The sequence below is a fragment of the Phoenix dactylifera genome, chromosome 11 (genome assembly GCF_009389715.1).
Source record: "Phoenix dactylifera cultivar Barhee BC4 chromosome 11, palm_55x_up_171113_PBpolish2nd_filt_p, whole genome shotgun sequence".
Lineage (NCBI taxonomy): Eukaryota > Viridiplantae > Streptophyta > Magnoliopsida > Arecales > Arecaceae > Phoenix > Phoenix dactylifera.
Genome location: NC_052402.1, coordinates 16336735 through 16360877, shown reverse-complemented (window position 1 = coordinate 16360877; position 24143 = coordinate 16336735). Strand labels below are relative to the sequence as shown.

At 36.9% G+C, this 24143-nt stretch overlaps 1 protein-coding gene and 1 pseudogene across 1 annotated transcript; both read right to left on the bottom strand.

Moving 5' to 3' along the window:
• Nucleotides 1-601: 601 nt before the first annotated feature.
• On the bottom strand, nt 602-12318 carry LOC103714619 (secretory carrier-associated membrane protein 1-like). Its single transcript, XM_008801930.3, has 13 exons — nt 12001-12318; nt 9426-9491; nt 9213-9329; nt 8903-8965; nt 6909-6942; nt 6606-6728; nt 4496-4558; nt 4288-4381; nt 4120-4165; nt 3744-3811; nt 2015-2063; nt 1392-1457; nt 602-1085 (listed from the first exon to the last, which is right to left on the bottom strand). The coding sequence occupies exons 1-13, from the start codon at nt 12055-12057 to the stop codon at nt 999-1001; spliced, it is 933 nt and encodes a 310-aa protein (XP_008800152.1). The 5' UTR covers nt 12058-12318; the 3' UTR covers nt 602-998.
• Nucleotides 12319-14706: 2388 nt separating this feature from the next.
• On the bottom strand, nt 14707-21102 carry LOC103714618 (annotated as a pseudogene).
• Between the last annotated feature and the right edge of the window lie 3041 nt (nt 21103-24143).

The following is a 24143-nucleotide window of genomic DNA, read 5'->3' as shown; positions in this document are numbered from 1 at the left end:
ACGCATCTAACGTGCAAGCCATTTTCCTCTAGTATCGTGATTCCGTGAACGCGCGCGCACGAAAACGCAGATGAAAAACCCAATGAAATTCTCAGACTCAAAAAAATAATAAAACAGCGTGAACGCGCCTACATCTGATGGATAACTCTCCCTTGGATCATACCACAGAGGCTGATCGCCGAGCAACAAGGAAAATTAGTTTTATGACCTTCCGCTACCGTTCGTTCAAATTACGGATTGTACGGATTGTAGAGGCCGTAAACAATGCGAGGTTGTTCTAAAAGTTGTATGCTACCTGATGACGTTCATTTGAGGGGCAGAAAATGAACTAATGGTGTGTTCCGAAACTAGTGAGCTATCAGATCAATATCATCATACAAAACCATAATGCCCTCAAATATACAAAGGGAAACAAAACTTTCTTCGGTCTCTCAACCATGCTAAGTACACGTGGCAATTGAAACCAACCAAGTACGCAACAATCAATGCAGCAAATGGCATGATGCAGCAACAAGAATATCATGAACATTCCATCATTTGTGACTTCATATTGACTAAAGCATAATGAATTAGTATAAACAAATGTGGGTGCCAGAGACCATTTTTGTTGAAAGAAGCAGGCACTGTCATGTTGAAGACAATTTATCAGCAAAAACTATATGGTATGAATGGGGGATTCAGTTACCGTATTATAGACCGTTACTACTAACGCTGTTTTCTCTAGCACGACTACACAAACATAGAGGCGAGCAAAACACAAGCACGAAGTAATGCTTCCAAGAAGCTGTACACTCTCCTCAGTAAACTACGAAAATGCAACCAGTGTATTCTAGTTTATACGGGGGGTCGGACAACCAATAAAATTCTCAAATACATAAATGGCTGCGAAGAAATCATGCAAACAACATACAGATGGGTTTGCTATCTGCCTTTTTGATGGTATAACTGATCTTCCACTTTAAGAGTAACCTTGGAACCTAGGATGTGAAGTATGTGCATCACATTGCTGCCCTCATAGCTCCACGGGCTGCCTCACGCTTCATTTCTGCTGCTTTTCCACTCCCTCGGAAGTACATGTATACTTGCTGCAAGAAGAATGAGAACGAAAATTATAAAGAGGATATATCGAAAAACTGACATAAAATCCCTTTTCTAGTACAAATATGTTAGCCTAATTAATAATAGCTCTATCTCCCCATAATAAATGCTTATCATAGTCTAAATCATAAACAAGTGTGAAATCAACACAATTTTCTTTAGACCAAATTTTAAGCGATGTTTTAATTATGAATTTTTGTGACCGGCAAAACTAGTAAATAATAGACTCAAAGAGAAAAAAATAAATAGTTCGACCAGTGATCAATTTTGCATATATGTGCATGAAAAAAGACCTGGATGACCCAGATGCTGAGCAGCGATTCAAGACAGAACAACCCGAATCCAATGAAGTAGAAGATCTACAAGTAGAACAGTATGAAGTTAGATACGACAAGAAGTATGATGTTAGACAAGATATAAGTATTCAAGAGGACTGAAAGAAATGAAACAGGAATCATTTTTACATAAGTCCTAAGAATTTTATAAGTTTTCCTTGGCTAATCTCTGTTGCATGTGCATGTCCACATTTACATGTGCGCGTGTGAAAAATTTTACAGTTGAATTTATCGACTTGCAACACCAAGTTGCCAACTACACAAGGATGTTAGAAGCCCAGCATGCACTACGGACTAGCATTCTGTGGCATCAGACCAAAGGTCAGAAAGTAACTGTTTGTGCTAGGTGGGACCAGCAAATTCTCTCTGCCTATGTAGCTGGGAGTGGTAACCCCTACAATTTACATTAGCAGAGCAGAAATCTGGCAAGAACCATAGCTTGTAAAGCTAAGATAATCAGCAATGTTACAGAGTATTATTTTAGTAGCACTGCAAATTATCTAGAGTCTAGGTGAAGATGTTCTTTTAGCACATCTAACGTAGTTGATTCCATGCATGTTTCATAGATAACCTTCACTTACCCCAACCAAGGCCTTTCCGCTGATAAGATCTATTGCCGGTAAAATACCTCTGTAACAGGAAAAAAAAAAAAACATAACAAAAAGAAGAAGGAATTAGCAACCCATGGAAATTGACAATGCACTTCTTCAATGAGTCTATATACAAGTGTTGGTGACAGTCATATTTCTCTTTCGGAGGTTGTAAATTACAAAATAGTCATAAATCTTAAGCATTTAATGAAAACTAATGTAATTTTGACTTGTTCAAAATTTGTCACCTATTTTTTTATTGTACAGAACCACAAGATGTCAAAGCAAGCCAATCCTTTGTAGAAATCACTTTCATTTTCTGCAGAGTATTGTTTCTTCCAATTTCTGGCGAAGCAAAGGCTGGGAACCCATATGCTTTAGTACTTGGATGACCAACATATGAAAGTCCAAGGTTGCCAGAAATCAAGCTTTCCCAGCCCAAGCATCAAAATCCCCTTGGTATGATGGTAACAGTGATTCTGATCATTCCTGACCACTCAAACCCATGTTGAGAATAGTGCAAAGTTTTGTTCCTTGAAAATCCCATGATTCCTCTTAATGAAGAAAACATCATGAGTTCTCTTCCAACCAAATCTCTTACAAAACAGTGAAAATAGAGACCAGAACTCAACTACCAAATCAAACTTTCAATGTCAACCGACACAAATATGTTATTATTCTTCTCTAAAGACCATTAGGATTTCATCAGCAGATCTCTGTAAGTCATCTGGCATGTACGGTTTGATCTTTCAATATAGCATATGCTTGGACTTGCCTAAAAACCTTTCAATTCAGTGAATAATTCAATAACCTCTACTACTGTGTTAGTCCAACCCTTCACATATTGCTATTATAAGAACCTAGATTTCTTCACACTTCAACACTCATATACCTTCATTGTTTGCTTATCAAACTTCATTTCTAACGTCCACTGACAGCTTTATCTCTTCCATTAAAATTAGCCAGCACCACTCAGGCAATCCTCGTTGTGCCAAGCAATGTCAGCAACTCAGCAACCAAGTCATTTCATTTATTAATTTATGAGCACCGAGCAGCTTCAATGCATGCAAACATTCCATAAATGGCTATTATTGCAAAGCTACTGATGGAGTCAACCCATCTCTCTGTTTTGGTTGGAATCTACATTAACTTTATTGGAAGCCAAAGAGCCAAACTTCCCAGTTAGCTAATAACCGCACTACGATAACTCTTTATCATTTCATGCAAGATCAATTTATGCTCTCATGAAAAGTTCCTATTGGCATGCACATGAGATCAAAATCTATAGTATCAGGAGAGTTCGGGTTTTCCTTCTCATTCAAGACCATGTAAAAGTGCATTGAAGATCCGATGGTTGGTCACAAGAGTTTCCTTTACACCTATTAGATTAATAGAACTCTCACTTCAAGCACAAATTGGACAATCATATTTCATGTCATATTGATTGTTGTCAAGCCATTTATTCTCTCAATTTCCACAAGTATTTGCCTAAGATAACTAAAACTTACAGAACACAAGGGGCGTAATCTGAAGTGAGACTGTAAAGTATGCATTCAACAGTGTTTTGAGTGACCTGTCATGATTTGCCCAATTATCTGAACATGTCATAACTACAATATATTAAAGGAGAAGAATTGTAGCAACAAAAATTTGATTATAGTTTCAATTCAGAAAATACTTTCATTTTTTTCTCCAAGCATTAGGCATTAGAGGAACTTACGTCAAAGATTTCCCCTTGAATATAATTGGAGGAGCCACAGCCGAAAAGATGCAGAAACCTATGTGAAGCTGTTGCAAATTAAAGGAACGATAAGTAAGGCATCTACAATAAGCTTGTAATCAAGGTTCGCCGTACCGGTACCGAACCCCGTACCGGTGCCGCACTAGTATAAGCGTACCGAATGTCGGTACGGTACGGTACGCGGTACGTCAGGCGTACCGACACTGGCGTACCGATACCGGTATCCATCAGTACGGATACGGTACGCCCGGTACCGACCTGTACCGATCGGTACAACATACCATGCTTGTAATAATGAGCACCTGAGAAATCAGGAAACCAACTTTACAATACAATAAAGCATAGAAAAACTCACCAGGTAAAGCAGGAAAAACAATCCAAACCTCATAGCACTATCAGTCCTATACGATGGGCAAATGCCATGTGAGCATAGATGTTCATGACTCTATAATATCTAAGAAGTCTTGATGCATCACATGAAAGGTTAAAATCTTCTGAAACTGGCATCATAAAAGGATAATACCTCATGGCACGATAAAGAGGCCGATACCATAAAACGTACGCTCCTGGGACGCCAGAGATAAAGTAGATGATGGCAAGCAACCAGATCTTTACACCTAGAAATTACATAAGCAAAATTAGCTTCTTTTAATAATGATGACATCCTCTCCACGTTGCAGCAGGTAACTCATCAGGCACATAATGACCACGGCCAAACTCTTCAAACGTACCTTCACCCTTAATCCAAGCTGTTGTAACTGCTATAATATTCCAAAAAAGGCATGCAGTCAATCCTGCACAACAAACAAGTAGCAAATATTCTCATTCCAAAGTTGGATATCATTATATCCAGCTTATGCACATCATGTATCATTTAGAATTATTTAAAATATTCATTCATAAAAGTATCCTAAAAATTCTTTTATTTGCCTTAAACTGAATTTCCATATAAAACCATAACACCAATTGTCTCTTCCTCATTATCTACTTTTCTCTCTATCTTCTTCATTTTTGACCCAATCAAGGTTCGTTGTACCGGTACTGGACCCCGTACCAGTGCCACACTAGTATAGCATCGTACAGTATGGTACGAAATTTTTTTGGCATACCGAGGGTTGATATGCCACCCATACTGATACCGGTAATGAATCAGTACAGTATAGTACGGTATACTATAGACCCAACCACATTCCTTACAGGCCACCTTGCTTCATCTGTGAATAACTGAAGATCCAAACCTGTCCAATCCCTCAATCTGAAGCATGGGTATAAATAAAAAAATAGACATCTTTGATGCTCTTTTTTTTGATTGAACCCTTGATGCTCATATTACCAACAAATTCAATTATTGAACAACAAGAACTATGGCCAAGAAGAACATAAGAGGTGATGATTGGTGCTTTTAGGGGGCATTTGGTATCGGGTGATCATCTCAAGATCAAGAAAGATGTGGATGGAGGTGATGAAATCACCGCTTTTGGCTGCCCTATAGTGATCTTACGTGGTAATGATCTCAAATCACCCCCATCCTCAAATCACCGCCCAACCTAGTGATGGAATGTCCGCCTTGAGGCCGGAAATCCAAGATCATCCACCAAGGTAGTGATCTCGGGCTAAAAATTGAGAACAAAAATGCCCCTCAGTATAGCAAAAAAAAAAGGGTATATCAATGTATCATTGATATATTATATCAATATTATATATATATATATCTGTTATTATATTATATTGATAATTATATATTATATTTATGATATAATTATATTATAATATATTCTTAATAATATTATTGTCATATTATTATTCAATGATAATTTTAAATTATAGTAGAACTATATTATTGTACTTTATATTTATATAATGAAAGTATTTAATATCTTACTTCTATTCGCCTTATTTTCCTAATCAAAATAATTATTAGTACTACAAAATATATTATAAGTATAAATCAAATATTATTTCTATAATAATTAATATATCTTATAGGATTAATAATTTATAGGACTAATAAATATATTTTATAGAATATATTAGTAATTAATATATAAATATATGATTAACATATATATTTTTATGGAATATAATAGGGCTAATTTTTGTATTATATAATGAGTGATCTTAGATTTTTATGGAATAACAAAGAGGTTACTCGTGGATATTTGAGAATCTTTAATTATTAAAACATTGCATACCAAATATGGTAATCTTAAATCACGGAGATCATATTAACCCGAGATAAGGATCACTAATGATCTAAGATCACTTGAGCGATCCCATTTGGGTCATCAAATGCTACACGAAGGACATGTTTGGTGTTGCTTATCATTTTTTTAAAAAGTTCTCACAAAAGGAGAAGCTAGAAGCTTGGTTTTCTAGCTTCTCCTAAAAACGATTTTTTTCACTTTTTCTTCTTGTAGAAGCAATTTACAGATATTGTTACCAAAAACAATTATCTAGAAAGCATATTTTCACTTTAAAAGTTACAAAACTACTATTTTTTTAAAGCAACACCGAACATGCCTTAAAAGATTTTCTATGGCAGTTCTAGCAATGTGACAAGTTCAATATGCAACTTACAAAACACACATATGGGCTTCAGAATTTCTTTCATACAAGAACAGAATGACATAAAAATTAATTTCACGCCAGGATAATTAACTAGAAGTTTCCTCCCTTCCAGACCTAAGTTTCAGATGCATATGAAAATGTCCAGAAAAAAAAATGAAGTTCAACTTTTTTATTAAGCAAAGCAAGCAGGTAGTCTCAACATTCCCCTCCCCCCTCCAAAAAAGGAAAAAAAGGAAACTTAAGAAAGCATATAATCCATGAACGAAATATTACCTAACAACGATGCAAATGCAAAATATTGCAATCTCTGCAGGTGGATGGGTATCTCATTTGCAATATCATGATGAATAATGGGAAAGAAAGGTGGCCAGTTTTTCTCCTCGATAACAACACCAGCTGCAAGAACAGAAGAAATAAGTCACTTGGGCTACCATGACAATTAAACTACTTTAGCCTCTCGATAACCAAAAGAATTTTACTGATCAAATAAAAATGGGAGAATTGCTGAATAAGAATACACAAAAATGAACCATAAATCAGTCTAGCACATTAGTTAAGAAAACAATGAAATATTACCCCGTGCTGCAGCCTCTTCCCGCCGTTTTAGTTCCTGCATGGTACAAATTGATAAAACAGTGAGCATAATGATTCTCGCCCATTGACAGAAACATTCTAGACAATAGGCAGTCCCGCAATTTAATCCATAAGTTACAAATAATAAAACAAAGAAAAAATCTTCTTTCGATTATTCTTCCATAACTATGCTAAGTCTACAGATTATTCAGCATAACTAGGGCTGGAAGTGGGCTGGTTTGGGTCAAGCCATGCCCCTACCTGAACCCAGCCCGAATTATTTTTGGGCTTCGGGCTGGGCTTAGGCCCCAAAATTTTTGGATAATCCGGGCCCGAGCCCGACATGAGCCCAGGCCCAGGCCCAATCCGAACCTAATTAGGTCAGTCCAAAATACCCGTTTGGGCCAAAAATAGGTCTGGCCCGAACCTGATTGAAGTTTAATATTTCATAATATTGCTTTACAAGTAAATAAGGTAGCTAAAAATTGGGCTCTCTCCTATAACACAAATAAATGATACATGATACATTATTCTCAGCTAAACCCATTTTAATTTATCCTTCACTTCCTCATTATTCTCTTTACATAACAACATACAAAAATAACTTGATTCAGGCTCCATTTTGGACCTTGTTTGGGCTCGGGATCGGGCCGGGCCAATGACATATCCGGGCCCGGACCGGGCTAATAACATATCCGGGCCCGAACCGGGCCAATGACATATCCGAGCCCGGCCCGAAAAACAAATAGGCTCTACATTTAAGCCCAAACCCGACCGGAACTCTTTCGGGCCAAGCCCAAAGTCGGCCTAGCCCAATAGGCCTTGGCCCGGCCCAAGCCCATTTTCAGCCCTATGCATAACAAGGGAAACAAAATGCACGAGTCCTAGAGTATCTATGCAAACCTCTATAACCACATAAAAGAGAATAACAGTAAGAGATACCTGCTCCTATCATGCAAATAAAAAAAACGTTTACTTCAATTACCTGTTTATCCTCAGAAGAAATCATACAAGGAAAGAATTGAACAATATCATGGTTGTATATGTTGAAGGTTCATCTTATTGAAATACATATATAAACATGTGAAAATAATTTCAATAGACAATCACTTATCATTTCGCCAGAAATTCAATAATAACAATGTTTTAGAATGACATAATTCAGTTGTCTACATTCCTACAACAACCTTCACAAAAATTCAGCAACAACTATGTTTGGCTTGACATAATATAGTTTTCTACTTTTCAGAGACCAACTTTACACAGCAGTGCAAGAATTAAAAAGAAATCAGCCAAGTTCTATAGTTCTGCCAATGTAATATTTATCAACAATCCAAATCAGTTGATTTACTGCTTTCCATATATCAAAGTTTTGAGGTTGAAGAACTTGAAAGTTTGAGATGTTTCTCTCACAAAAACATTTTAACCCTCACAGGTATACATCAAAAGAAGGTTCAGACATTCTCGTAGATTGTACAAAGAGACAATGATTAAAATCAAGGCTGCCTTTGGCAGAAGCTGAGGCTAATGTCATAAATATTTGCTTAGACTTTGTCTTTCAAGAAACTTAATAAGCAAGTAGAACATATCAACAAACACAACTATATTTCAAATATTTTCTGTTAATGAAAATCCTTATTTTTTCATCTTCAAACATGTATTGTCAATCAGTTGTTCAACTCAAAGCCAACGAGGCTCATATCACCTTATCACCCCTAAAACTACTGATAGAATAGAAGCTTCAACATAAGATTCATAGAGGAATATGCCCTTTTTACTTCTTCTAGAGCTGCATTAACTGTATATAATTCATTAAGAGCAACAAATTAGACATGGTGCAATTGTTTATAGATTTCATGCAAATGCCTTGTCTTTTGTTTGCAACACAAAAGAAACAATTAAGAGGCACAACAGAACCTCATACAGCAGAGAACTCAAATGTAGTTTCAATGTCATCTGCAACACTTTAGTTTATCAGAATTTAAGTAGGAATTTACCTTTTCCCTCTTATTTAATTCGGCCTCCTTGGCTTGAAGTTCCTTTTCCCTTTTCTTTAGATCCTACATGAAAATAGATGTAAGGAAACATATCACAAACTCCAAAAGCCCACTAGCACATAAAATATATACACACATAAATAGGAGTTATTGATGCCAGGATTATAGAACCAAATGCTGTACACAAGCATGGTTAATCAAGTGCCTAGCCAACCTTCTCAATTGTTAAGGTACCATTCCCAGCATGATGGATCTAACACATATCTGTAAATAGACCATTCTTTAGTCTTGACCTAAAATTTCCACTTACCTTTGATGTATCAAGAGGAATGTCAACTGTTGCACTGCGATCATCGTAGAAATCAGCAGGTTCTGGAGGAAGCGGTGAAAGCCTGGAATTTGAAGCAGGAGGAACACTTCCTGGGTGCTGGGTTGACAAGTTCATGCATGCTACGAGTCAAGTTCTGCGTTTCCTCATTCCATCAAAATGGTAATTCAGAACAAATAGCTATTAAAAACTTACTGTTGTGTAGAATGGACCCCCACCATAATTTGATTGTCCAGCTACCTTACCACGAACTCTTGGGTCCTGACACAGATAACAACAAAGGTCCAAATGCTGTCAAATATATTTCAACAAATTAAATAATCATACTATATTAGCACAGACCAGAACTCGTCATGAGACAAATGCAAGTAGACAGAACTCTTCCAGTTGTTTTCCCTTCAAGTCATACCTAATGCCCATATAACCTTAAATGATTCCTTACTTCGAAGAACAAATTAATTCTTATAAATAATTACCATTAGTTACTATCTTGCTTGATGAAGCTAGAAAGGAAAAATATAACCACAAAAGAAAAGATATTACACAACATTACTCATAAAGCCTTCACTAGATAAGTGAAGTAGGGTAGTCAGTTAGTTATTAATCTTGTTGCATTTCCTTTCAGGAATATGACAGCTACTTCCCTCTAAAGCAACTACCATACTCTAAAAGCTCATAAAACTCAAATTCTAGTTTGTCATTATCCAATGGCAAGATGTCCCAATACAGAATTTCATACTATGTTGTCTCATCTGAAGAACCCTAAAACTTTCACCAACCTTTTTTTGTGCCCAGGTGATCCTTCTACACTACATAGGCAACTTGCATGGTGTCTGTCTTCATTTTTCTCACCAGTACATACCACAGTGCTACACATGTTTACTTACACATATCTCTAGTGCTTTTGTTGCAATTAAAGATGATTATGAGGACAACCAGCCAATGGAAGTTCTTACCAATGAGCACTGTTTTAAAAAAGCAGTGTATATGTATATCCAGACCCTGACTGCCTCACTTAAGGTTTACTGCACTCTGTTGTGCGTGGATGAGACGCAATATGGGTTCCCAAGTGGCATGAATAAGCCTAAGCCCTGGATATGGAACCCTGCGCCTCCTCGTCTCCTCCTCTGCCACCATGTTTTAGTTTTTTTCTTATTTTCTAGTTTCCTTTACTAAGTTATTTCTATTTTAAATATTTAAAAACAAGCTAGATGTGCCTAGGTACTACAGTATAACTTGACTGCTGCAAATTGCAGTTTCGCTTTATAGTGCAGATTAGTATCTTACAGTACACAGAATAACCACTCGTCAGTCCTGGAGGCATAAGGCACCAACAGCACATATCCACTCAATCTATGCTGAACATACATCATAAATATTCTCTAGGGAACATGAACATAATAAAATCCAAGAAGGCTAAAATAGGCCACCAATTATCAGCTCTATTAACATTGTTAGCATCCTTGCATCAAGTGTCCAGCACTGATAAGTCACAGTTGCAGAATTTCGGGTATCATGAGCTAATACAAGTTTCCTCTAAACGTATGAATCAGGATGTCCAAATGCACATTGTGGGAGATGTTCAGAAGAACAGTATTGCACATGTCCTATCAGCTTTCTTTGGGTACTCTCCCTTCTCAGCTTCCAACTTTCACCAATTTGGTCATCCACTGGCCATACGGAAGGAGGAGGAAAAAAAATCCAACTACTTGAATGCTGAACTTATGAAGTATGATGATTATAGAACATAACAAACATTAAGTGGCACTTAGTGTGAGCAATTGGCACGACTATATTTCTTTGAGTCAGTAAAAGACTATCTATTCCATTGCTTTTATTCAAAACCATGTCTTGCAATGGGAAAAAAATTCACACTTAAACAAATCTAAGAAAGAGCAATTGAACTGCTAATATCATCGATTTTCCAACATATACTGAGGACCCCAAAGTCAAGAAGAATTTGTTTAGGGGTAAATGAAGATCAGAATATCTATGTCCAAATGTAATAGTTGATACTAAATAGTTCTTTGACCTGATAAAATTACATAGACCGATCACATTTAAAAGACGCTTATAGTGCGGTCTGCATATCAGGCGCCGTTATTTTTGTTCATATGAGTTTGAAACCGCACCTACAGATAGAAATTGCCACTGCATGGCATGCTCAAATGCTCTTGTATCCATGGATCCAGATTTAAAACCAAATAGAATAGCCTAACGGTCATCCCGATTGCACTCTCCTTGATATTGATAATCTTCCTTCTTGACGTTTTGCCCCCGGCAACCAATATTTATCGATCAAAGCACCGCAGCTGCTATGCTTTCTGCTCAGTAGAACAAACCATCCCGTCGAAAACCCCAAGTCACACAAGTTCAAAATTAACCACGGGAACATTTACGAAACGAAAATACATGAAAGGAAGGAAGAAAAATATCCATCCTAGTCCAAGGACAAGCACACTTCATGCTGCGGACAAGCAACTCCATAGAATCAGATCCAGCCCAATCCGCGCATAAATTACACCTAAGGTTCCATAAAAACCCAAAATCACAGGCCAAAACCCTAGATTCCGGATCTTCCACAGCCCCCCAATCTCTGCAGTAATTTCTTCCCCAGATCCGGTCGGCAAAGCCCTAACTCGATCGATCCTTCTCAGATCTACAACTTAAAACCGAAACCAATTGGGCAAAAGCAAGAAGAGCACGTAAAAGACACCAGAGAGACAGATCAGGCAAGAGAAATGGAATCGCGAACAGGGAAGGGACTCACCGCAAAGGGATTGACCTCCTCCTCGTCGAAAGGGTTGCTGTCGTAACGGCCCGCCATGGGATCGTCCCCCTCCTACCACGCGAAAGGGATCGATCTCTCCGGAGGAAGGAAGAAATACGAAGATCTCGAGATCCCGCGGAAAATAACGAAGAAGGGACCGGGAATAGTGAGGGACGAGGTTTAGGTGGGAGCTTTGCAAAGGAAAATAACGAAGGGAACGGGAGCGGTGAGGATGAGCTTTGCAAGGCGATTTTTCCTAATTTGCTTCGGCTTGGTAAATAAGTTAAGTGCGCGCGCTCGCTCGCCCTCTCTCTCTTGGTTCCAATGTGAAGACCCTTTATTCCTTTCTTTACCTTTGGGGGTGGCTAACCGTCTACAATAATACGATCTTGGACTTTCACGAGCCGCCCAGTTACGGCGCTCTGAAGCCGGGGGAGTCAGATAGGGAAGAAACGCGTGAAGCGGTAACGATCAAAGAAATGAGTAATGTAAGTAGAAAAATATTACGTATCGTGCAGCATGGTCAAGCTTTAGAACATCAAATCCATAATAAACTCCCATGATATTAAAAATCTTGCAACTTCTAATGTGACATAGCAAATCTATTTATGATTTATTAAGAGTCCATCTGGAATTCAAATCTTGTGTAAAGAACTTTTCATTTACTAGAACTTGAATGGACACAAAAACCATGTATTTAGCTTTTATTCTTCCAAAGGAGACAAATTCAGATTGAAAAAATAATAGCTTTAACACACTCATGAAGCGTTTCTTACTGTGAAGCACATATATGAACCCCAAAAGTATTAGATTGGAAAGACGCTAATAAGCTGACACTCTTAATTTTCTTTCAGTATTTTTTTTAGAACTTCGTAAACACGCCTTATAAAAAATCTCTACCGTAATAGGAATTTGGTGTCAAAATCCAATTCTACGAACATGATCTAAACAGTTCCGTAAGTTGACCTCCAGGTGGTTTATTTAGAAGCTTCTTTTTAGTTCTTTTCCAAAGGTCCTACCAAGGACTATTCTAAGTTCTCCTGGCCGAAGATCTCGACTTCAACTTATAATAAAGTTGGGAACATGAATATTGAATAGCGTGGAGTAGAAGTTATCCTCTCTTCTGAAAAATTTGGCGAATAGCAAACTACGCCTTCAAACGGACGAAGTTGCCTATCTTCCCAGGCAAAAGAAAACGTTGGCTGCAGAAGATCAATTTTCTCTCCACGTATAACACCAAAAGCATGCATGTTGGAATCCTGCCTGTAAGTCACAGTCAAGGAAATAAGTACATGGTAGATAGTAGAAAAGCATAGAGCAGGAACTAGGATGATATCTCCTTTCAGATGGATACCAGCCCCTCGTTCGAGTCAGGAAAAGCACACTCTGAGTTGAGATGATATCTGCTAATATCTTCTCTATTTTTTTTTCTTTTTTAGTTCAGATATAGGCTAGTTTTGCGCCAACTTCCAGGATGGGATTGAGAAGCATTCTAGGATTAAACAAAAAGTTGTAGTTACTACTGACAAGGATAGGCCAAAAACCCAGCGGTCCTCCGAGGTCTTTAAGCTTGAGGTCTGTGTATGTCCTAAATAACCACCAAAAGTGACAACCTTCCTCCACACACTGTATAATAGAATAACATGATGACACCGATAGAAGAAAATGCAACTCTATCAGATATAAACACTGGAGCTTCAGCTTATCAATTACCATCATGTAACTACGGTGAATTACGATTAAAAAAATTCACTATATGCATCGATGAATACATGGATAGATAGCTGTGGGCATGATCTACAATTTGCTCCGATAATCTGAGCGCAAATCATGCGATCAAGAAAGTTGAGCAGACAATGACATTAGTCACATTACAAGAGTGCACTGACCTCAGCAGGTAGCTGAGACACTCCCATATTTTCATTTTTTAACTCAAGACTCTCCAATGAAGGTGATTGTTCCCCTCTATGCCTGGTTAATTGCCCACTTTGATAGCATCCTCTCCCTGACAACTTAAATGAATAATAAACAAAAAACCAATAAGAAATTATAAACGCCAAGGAAGCACAGACCAAGAAAACATTTGGCCGGGGGAAATTCTTCGAAGTGCATGGACTATTTCTTGCATTCATACTGGGTTCTCCTGAACGGTCCCTGACCAGCATCCAGCTTTTCAATTTACACCATGCAGGAGTCCATGCAATAGACTTCCCCGGCAAATATACAAGATAACGCCTTAAAAACCCTGGCCAATCAATGCAACAGTTCCTGACCAGCATTCAGTTCTTGGCAAAAGTCTGGCAATCATTGGCCAAAATCAAACCTTCCAAAGACTCCGAAAGGAGAGAGAGAGACCAATCAAAAGTTGCTGGATTCTTACCTAGCTTTTGGCGACAATTGGCTACGGCAACAGTGCAAATGGCAGCAAGTATTCAAAGAGAAAAAGCCGAAGATTTCTGGTAACACCTTCAATCAGGGGACATGGACTCTCTAGTGAGATCAAAGAGAAAACCAAAAGGGCTTTAAATAGGGTTGGAGAAGGATGAAATCCGCCCCTCGGTCGGATTCCTTCCGATGAGGTCAAAAGGATCAGGAGTCTTCTTTCTTCACACGTGCTCGTCGAAAGGATCGCGAGTCTTCTTTCTTTTTTGCAAGTGCGAATCCCAGAAAATTTTGCATGCAAGGCAAAGCATGTATAACATCTTGGGAGGATAAATTACCATATATATTTTAATTAGATTACCTTGTAAACAAGAGAAACATCAGTTTCTTCTTCACCATATGGTTAGACTATACAATTTGCCAGCTAGATCCAAAACAACAAAAGAAACTCGCAAATTCTTTGACAGAAGTCAAAAGGTATACCTCAGAAAATCCCTTCGAGGGAACAAAAAAAACCAAAAACATCCTGCTCCTAACAATATCACCTTCTTTGAGCTCTTTCCCTTCCTTTGTTAGGGCTCTCCTCTCATCTCCTGCCACTTCTTTGGCCACCCTTCACCGGTCGGCCAATACTTCTCTTCCTAGCCCCAGTCCCTTCTGGTATGTCCGCATGAGAATCTTACTTGCCATTCTCCATTAATGGGGTTCCAGCTCCTCCACCGGAAACCGCTGAATTCCCCTTGGTGTTGAGATTGCATGAATGCATGCTTTGAAATCTTTTGATTTGCCGGATCAGAAGAGAACATGTAACACCATGATCACCCGAGCTCCGAGCAGGATTTTTAGCACTCTGCTGCAGTGCTTTGCACACAAGATCTCGAAGGGTTAGTGCAGATTTGGGGCTCTGGTGAGTTCTTTGGATTGAAGACAACAGCATTATTGGAGAGTAGTATCAAGTCCCTACAGAGCTCCTTGGCTGAAGAGACTGAGCCATTGCTGATCCTTGAGCTTAGGGTTGGAAGTCAACATGTTGGCGGATCATCTTCTTGTATCTGGCTCTCTTCTGTAAAAGTTGAAATTAAAGGAAGACTATTTGTAACAAGACACGAAGGTTTTTGGAGTGGTCATAGGACTAAAAATGGATATTGCAACTAAGATGGCAGAAAATAGAGCTCCCATGAAATGAAAGGTTTAATATCAAAATCTATTTTTAAAAACTAGCCATGGTTATCATTTTAACCATCTATTATTCAAGAATTCTGAGCATTTCACTGATCCTGATCCAAAGATAATCTGAGCATGGTTTTTTTTTTTTTCTGTTCAAAAAAATTCCTAACAAAGAAAATAGCTTTGTCCATTACACAATAAGCATGATAAACCTGATGATTTCTGGTGTTGAAGTATTAAAACAAGCATTATATAATAACCCTTGCCACCTTACCAGGTTTTCAAGTCAGCGACAAAAAATTGAAACATCCTTGTGCTCCATAATTGAAATCACAAATCCTGTGAGATCAATATTAGTATCTTCACCTCTTGCAGACAAACCAGATTCCTCATGTAAGGGTAGAACATCCCGCTTAAGACCTTCAGATGACTCTTCTCTATCCATGTATGCAGCCAAAGTCACTGTCTCACTGTCTCCCACTACCTCCTTTGACTATAGTAAAGACCCTTCTCTTCCTCTTTCCCCTTTTCCCTTTGAAGGTTCCAAGCCTGGTCTCCAAGTTTCTAATCTGAGCTTTGTCCTTCCTGGAATCTGCAGAGAATTCCATCTTCAAATCATTCTCTCGACATGAAACTGATGTTAAGATCTGGAATCCTGATGACCAATCTCTGCCTGTCTCCGGAGTAAAGCTACCAGCAGATGATTTATCTTTGGATATATCCTTGATGGAAGAATCAATATCACCTGCATTTTCAGTGGGTGAGTGTGGCTCTGTCCAGCTGGTATCATACTTGAAATTGCAGTCACTTCGTCTCTCAGCACTAAGGCTCTCAAGTTTGGATTGCAAAGACCTATTTCAAATGGTTTTACAAATAATAGCTATAAGTGAGAATAATTTTCATGTACTATGAAAGAACAAAAACACCCATAGTACATAGGTAATGCTATCAAATCCAATAAGGTATTGCAACTGCATTAAAGATTTAAAAGAGTAACTAGAAGAATGGAAAGGTTTGAAAGAGAAGAAGCAAAAGATCTACAGAAGTATCTGCCATTAAATGATATCATTTAATTATTGGAACATAGTTTTCTTCTGTTTTACTTTTTCTATCTCTAAGAATCTTGTATCTTATCGCATAGAACATTTCAAGAACCAAATCATTTAACTAAACTGAAATATAATGATAAAAGTGCACGAGTTTGACAGCCAGAGGGCACTTAAAATACAGATATCAGATAATACATGTTATTTATTTCACACACGTTCATCCCAACTAAGTATTTTCAACACAGGCAATTAGATTTCATAACATCATTAAGAAGAATCAATAATGTATCAGCTCCTTCATTACAGGGATGAGGCATAGCAATTGCTAGATTTAGACATATGAATAGGCAATACATAGCTAGAAAGACATATATTAAGGCCTGCAAACATCTGACGGCAGGCATCTGCATTTGTTTGCATGAACAAGAGTTCAATACCAACCAGATGGAGGAGTCTGATTTTTCCAACTCTCTTTTTAGTTCAGCAACTCTCCGCTTCCGTAGTTCTTCAAACCAAGCACTGAAAAATGAAACAGGAAAAATGAATAAATTAAAATAGGAGAAGTAAAAAACTTTGGCAGCAAAAGTTTTGATAAGAAGCAAGAACTTGTGATCATTATCCATTTTTTGGGGAAAAATATGAATATTCTAAGTTATCAAGCTGAACTCTCTCAAATGATCCATTTGGATAAACAATCTATATCATGTAAAGTGACAATTAAGCAATATTGCAATGATTATAGTATTCCCTATCATCCACTTGCTCACATCTTAAGTTCAACAATAGACATTTTCCGGGCATTTTCATGCAATCATTGCCGTCCCATTTCAAGCTGTTAGGTTCAGGGTGTACCAACCTATAATGGGTCAAAACCGAAATGAGATTGGGTTTCGGTTCAGTACAAGCCCCAATTCAACTTGAACTAACTTGTACAGTCAGAACCAAGCAATATCGCCATGTATTGGAGTGCATGCTATACCGTGCCAACTCGTACCATCCAATTTCGAATGATAGTATGATAAAAAGTAAGATAACGATTTTGAGAGCTATCCCAGCATGGGGTGCGTACCATACCGTACGGTACCCCTACCACTAGCACGGTACCCATACCAAAACTGGATACCTTATTTTCATGTGTTATGTATGTGTTGAAAAAAGAGAGCTATTATAATTATAGATAAATATAAAATAAGAGTTTTTTCTTTAATAAGAATTTAACCTATTTATAGCCTTCACTATATCGACTTAGAATGTACTTCTGTTGAACTTCGAGAACTTTCCAGGTTTTAGTTTCAAGCTACCAAAAACAACTACAATAAGATGAGCCTTCCTGTTCACTTTTATATTCTTTTATTATTACTCACTTGCCCTATTTGCATTTATCTGATTATTGTGGTTTAGAAAACTAACATTCGAGCCCATGACCTCCAAGTCACAGTAGAGCAACCTTACTGTTGTACCAAGACTCACCCTCTTAACTACATACAAATGAATTAAAACCAAATTAACATACACCATTGATTCATCTTTTTGGAAAGTTAAATTCCTTGTGCATCAAAATAAGATACTCATTGATGATTGATCTAAAGGTTTGATGGAATTGAATGGGTTAAATGTATGAACTATTTCTTGAAAAAAAAAGTTTAAACCTACATGGGACAGGATAGACTGAAACAGAACTTCCAAGAAGACAACAAAAAGGATAACATAACCACTTTTGAAATATATGACACGACAGTGTAGTCATATGTCTGAACATCAGTGTCTTATAACTAATGGCCACCAATATGAGAAAGCTCTCTTCAAATAGAAGATAATGATATTACAAGGAAACAAAACACTTACTGTAAACTGGGGCTTTATTTAGTACGATCTATGCTTGGCACTATTAAAACTTAACACCAAACGTTACTAGCATTTGTGTTGCTCATTGACTTTCTTGATTTATAAGAGATGATAGGTAGCAATGCTCTTGCAGAAGCACAGCAATTTCATCATGGGCCTTCTGTATTGCACTGGTTAAAAAAGCAATTCTCAGAAAGAGATTGATGTGGCCAATCAGATCGATGCCAGCATAGGCATCGAGTGTTTGTTTCATTTATTTAACAAAAGATAGTTATGTGTTTCATCCTTATATTAATAATGTAACTAAGTTCATCCTTTTTAATTCTTGCACATTAATTCCCACTACGACGTAAACTAGGAATTTTAGCACAATTTCATGAGACGGCTGACATCATATAGAAGCTGATTACTAGAATCAGCTCAATCCCTCTATGGAATTTTCCAAATGTTGACTTGTTCCTAACCAATTAAAGTATGATAGGAGAAATGTTGTACGGTTGCAGTAATTATTGGTTATAGCAAGCCCAGTGAAACACCAAGAAAGGAAAAATGTTCATTAGGGTCAAACATACATATCGAAAAATTGGTGGAATAATCCACATCTTTAAGGGGTTACAAATTAAACAATACCTTTTCCATAGTTTGGGTTTGCACCATGCAAATTAGCATTCCTTCTTCGAGAAAGTTTTCCATTTAAAGGTTTACAGTCTGTTGGTGAGGTATATACATAAGGTTTCAGGCTTCCATGTCAAGCAGCATTTCCAATATAAGATTTCAAGAAAGCACTTAATTTTCTATATAAATATTCAAAATTTTCAAATAATTTAAATAAATATAGAAATAGAAAAATGTGAGTCCAGCTTAGGATTCTTCTTTGGAAGAACAAATTTGTTGTATTTGGTACAAAAATGACAACCCCGAGACAAGTGGATGCACACATTACAACTGGCACCAGACTTTTCTTATTCCGAACTCTTTCATTACATATTTAAAAATCCGTAACAGCATTTACAGCAAAGAATATAAGGCAAAGAGATTCTCTTTCATTTAAAAGGAAAGGGAATAGATAACAGATAATTGAACACTTACTTGCATCCGGAGTAACGCTCTCGTAATTCCTTGTACTTGGCCTCACATTCCTGCAATAAGAGATCATTGTGGATATTTTAGGTTAATCAGAACCATCTGTGCAAGATCAAACAATCTTACATAAAACACAATACATATATATTAAGGGTGTGCATAGGTTGGGTCGGTTTGGAGCCAAATGCGAAACCGAAACGATTTAAATTGGTTTTCTAAAACTGAAACCGAAACTAAACCGATCATCTACAAAAACCGCTTGAAACCAACCTAAAAAATTCGGTACAGTTTGGTTCGATCTAGCTTATTAGGTTGATATTCAATGGGTTGGGTTAAATCTAAATATAAAAAATTTTATTTTATATATTGTTGAGTTTCAATAGGCTAGACTAAATGAGCTGTGCTAAGTTTAAATATAAAAATTTTATTTTATATATAAAAATATAAAAAAATTAAAAATTAAAAATTATATATATAGATATATATGGATTGGGTCGGATTGGTTTGAATCGATTTTCTGAAAACTCAAACTGAACTGAACCGATTTTTTTTTGGTTCAAAACCTCAACCAAACCAAAACGAACAATGGATATAAACTGAACTGATCGGTTCAGGTTGAGTTTGAGTACATCGAATTGTACATATCAAAATTTTCATAATTTCAATTTTCAAAAAAAAATCCTTGATATTTTTTTAAGCCCAAAAATGCTAGGGATAGAAATAGGTCTATATGAGGGATGCATAGAGTTAGATAAGATAGACTGGAAGGATCGGGTCTCGCAAAACTGCAAAAATTAGAGATATATATCCGAGTCTGGTTGGGAGTGGATTTTACGCATCTACTCGGATTGGGCAAAACCCGCGCTATTAAGTGGACGGAGTAAATTGCCACCCAAGAACGCCCTCGCGACAATTAGTTTAAAAAAATGAATGTAGAAAAGATCAATGGGAGGAAACTTCAGAGGGGACTCGTGATTTCCAGGGCGGCAACAACTTACATGATAATATCTGAATTTACAGTTAAGTGGAAAAAAAAAGATAATCAAACATCCATTTAAAAACTTTTATTTCAAATAAAAAAGGAAAAATAAGCGGAGATAATTCGATTAATGATAAAAGAAAATTAAGCTCAACAACTGTTTTCGGGGAGGAAAAAAAAAAGGAAATCAAAAGAGGAAGAAAGCAAGAAATTAGACATATGGAAAGGAGGTGATAATTTCTTCTAACAAAATCTTTACCCATAAAAATTGGGGAGAAAAAGGCGAGGAGGGGGGGATGGGGGCAGAGGAATCAATCACCTGAGGGGTGAAGAGGTCGGGGAAGGGGGAGCGGGCCTGGAGCTCGGCGGCGACGGCGTCCCAAGCTGCGGCCCCATGGCGGAACACGGCGCCGCCCAGGACCAGCTCCTCCCACGTCCCCCATCTCAACGTCTCCGCCATCACCAACCCTCCGCCCGCCCGCCCGCCCGCGACCCAATCTGATGAACTACCCGTCTCTTTGATCAAGGTCAGGCACGAGAGGGATAAAAAGGGGCATTCGCTATACTCGGAAGAGGGGAGAATGAGGTGACGGTGGGTTTTTGGGGGGCTAAGAAGGGCAGTCTCGTGGTGGGGTTGGTTTTCTTTCGTCTTTATCCTTCTTTTTTTATTTCCAGATTAGATGGATAGTGACGGCTTTTCTTTAAAATTTTAAAGCCTTTTATCTAAAGGTAAAAGTTGAGCAGATAATAATAGAATATTGAGATCCCGTCACCGCCATGGAGTAATTTCGGTTGGGATTCTAAAGCCATTCTGGGCAACCTCCTAACGGTTGAGCGGAAAATAATGGATCTTTCTTAATTAGAAGTGGGTCACATTAATTTAACTTTCACTTCACAGTATCATTTTGATCCTATTATTTTGAAATAGAGCTGATCATAAGACTTTGGGTTGGATCTGCTTAAAATTTGATATTTTTTTAAAACAATTGTATAATATACTTTTATTTTAAAATAATGATAATATATGTTAAATTCTTGATCAGCTTTATTTTGAAATAATGATTAATTTTTGAACGCATGTATTACAATTGTGCATATTTTTTATGGTACTATGTATATATATTTCTAGGAAAAATTATGAATAAAAGAGCCATTAAGACAAACAATTGCACATAAAATTTCAGGTTTAAAAGATCTAAGTGTTAAATATTAGTCAAATCAAGAGATGAAACTAAAATTTTCAAAAATTAGAATTTTTTTATTTGAAGCTTTATTTTCACCAATTAGTTACATGCGTTGAAGTTAATTGAATGTAAATTTGATCTTGATTAATTTTAGAATTTCTAAAAAAATAATAAATTTTAGATCCATGATGTGGATCTGGGCATAACTCATTTGACGTGATAAAATTGGGCTAAGATGTTAGACTAGTTTAGATGACTAAAGTTAAAATATTTGTTTAACTAATATTATTTGAGTCTCAATTGGACCTTTTTACTGTAAGTAATCTACATGAGATGAGAAAAATTTAACTTTGATTGGCTGGAATTTAGAATAATTTTTGTTTCAAAAATATTCATAAAATAGAGTAGGATTTTTTTATAAAAATATATCAGATATTTTATATATTTTTTAAAAAGTATATGCCCAACTAAATGTAGAACGTTATGCAGTATGCTATTTTTTTTTTATGACTGACTAAATATAAAAATAATTTTTTTAAAAAAATATTTTGTATGCAGGTACGGCGGTCAGCTCTGGATGGTCAAACCCTTTCAGATAAATTCAGAAAGGAGGAATATTTGCGGCGCGAATGGCGGCGACAATTGCGCGAAACGTAGTTTCGGATGTCAACGACGGTTGGTTTTTGTTTGTTGCGAGTAATGCCACGAGGCTCCAATTATGGACACGAAAGCAGTTAACACGTGGCACAAAAGCAAAGTTTGATGTAACTCACGTATTCGTTGCCATGTACGGAGGGTTTGGTAAAATTATTAACCGGCGAATTATTAATTCGTCGCCACATGCACGCGGAATAGAGGGAACCTTCTTTTTCTTGAGAGTGATCCATCTATCCACATAGGAGCTGAGCATCACGTATAATGTACACGAATTGGTCTTCGATATGTACAAAAAAAAAAGATAAAGATAAAACATCATAAGCTTCTCAAAAAATAAATGGAATTGTGTTAGATGTTCCAATATGAAAAAGGAGCACTAGAACCAAAAAAAAATCTGCATAAAAATACAATTTTATAAGTAAAATTTCAATATTTCAAAGAAACTAAAACACTCCATAATGATGGACCTTTGGAGAAGATTCTCGGCTTCGGCTTCAAGCCTTACTTCATTTGCTTACTTTGAGTAGAATTGACGACGAGGATGATAATAAAAAAAGATGCTGAAATGATGAAGATGTCAGCATTTGTTAGGATGATAGTGATGGTTGCGATGGCACGAAGGCGTCAAAGATAATGCGGTGGTAATGGAAATAATGGTAGTAAAAAATTATGAAATTTTTTATTTTTGAAAAGCTAAAAAGTAAGATTTTCTTACTTTTAAATTTTCTAAAAATAATGAAAATATTTTTTAAAATAAAAAATAAAAATAATTGTACTATATGTGTTTTTTTTTTTTAATTTAGTTTCTGAAGTTATATTTTCAAAATTAGAAAACAAAAAATACAAGTGATGCTAAATAGGCTCTAAGCATGTGCTTACAACTGATCTACTCACACTTAGCATATTCTGTAAACAAAAGCACCAGGGCATGGATAGGATATAGTTTCCCAAAGGAAACGGAGCCAAGTGTTGGTGACCTGGATCTGCGAGCTATGTAATGGGAGTGCCTGATCCTGTTTAGTTCAAGTACTTAATGAAGTTTGGCGACAGGCACTGAACTTGAAAAGAGATTTCTAGATGCTCACCAAAAAAGAAATGCTTTCTAAACACAACAAAATTTTATTGATTCATTTGAATTGAATACGCTATTTATACACAGTTGCTGAATCCATTGGTGGTAGCGGTAGGTTTTCCAGTCGTCCTAGTTATCATTTAGAAAATAAGGCTATTTACCGTTGTTCTTTTGTCAGAAGTGCATATGTGATCACTAAAATTCCTTCTTATTGATCTTGAAATGAGATGTCATTTTTTTCTTTTTTCATTTCTGGGCGTATTTCTTTACTTTCAGGTTTTGAGTACTGAGGGATAGAGTTCTTTGGATAAATTTCTCACCCGCTTTCTTTCCAAGTTATCACCAGCTCTATTATGATTAAATGTAATGGTATCACAACAGTTTCTAGTATCCTTCATATATTTGATGAGGCTAACTCGTTCTTTTCTTGCCAATATTTGGCATCTGAAACTTCTGTTTTCTGCTTCCTCTAATGAAACAGTCAAGGCATTTGTATCAAGGGTAGTTAAGGATGAAATAAAACTATTTGTAAAGAATGAAGAGCTTGCATTGGAAAAAGTAGGACAAAATGGAAGTAATAACGGACAAGATTTTTGAATTTGGGCAAAAGGTTGGATAGACTATTATCTTTGTCCATACAAGTAGTACCAGCATCCTACACCAGTCACCGAGCAATGATGGTTATGAGTGCACATCAATTCTGGGCGCTTTAAAGCAAGAAGACA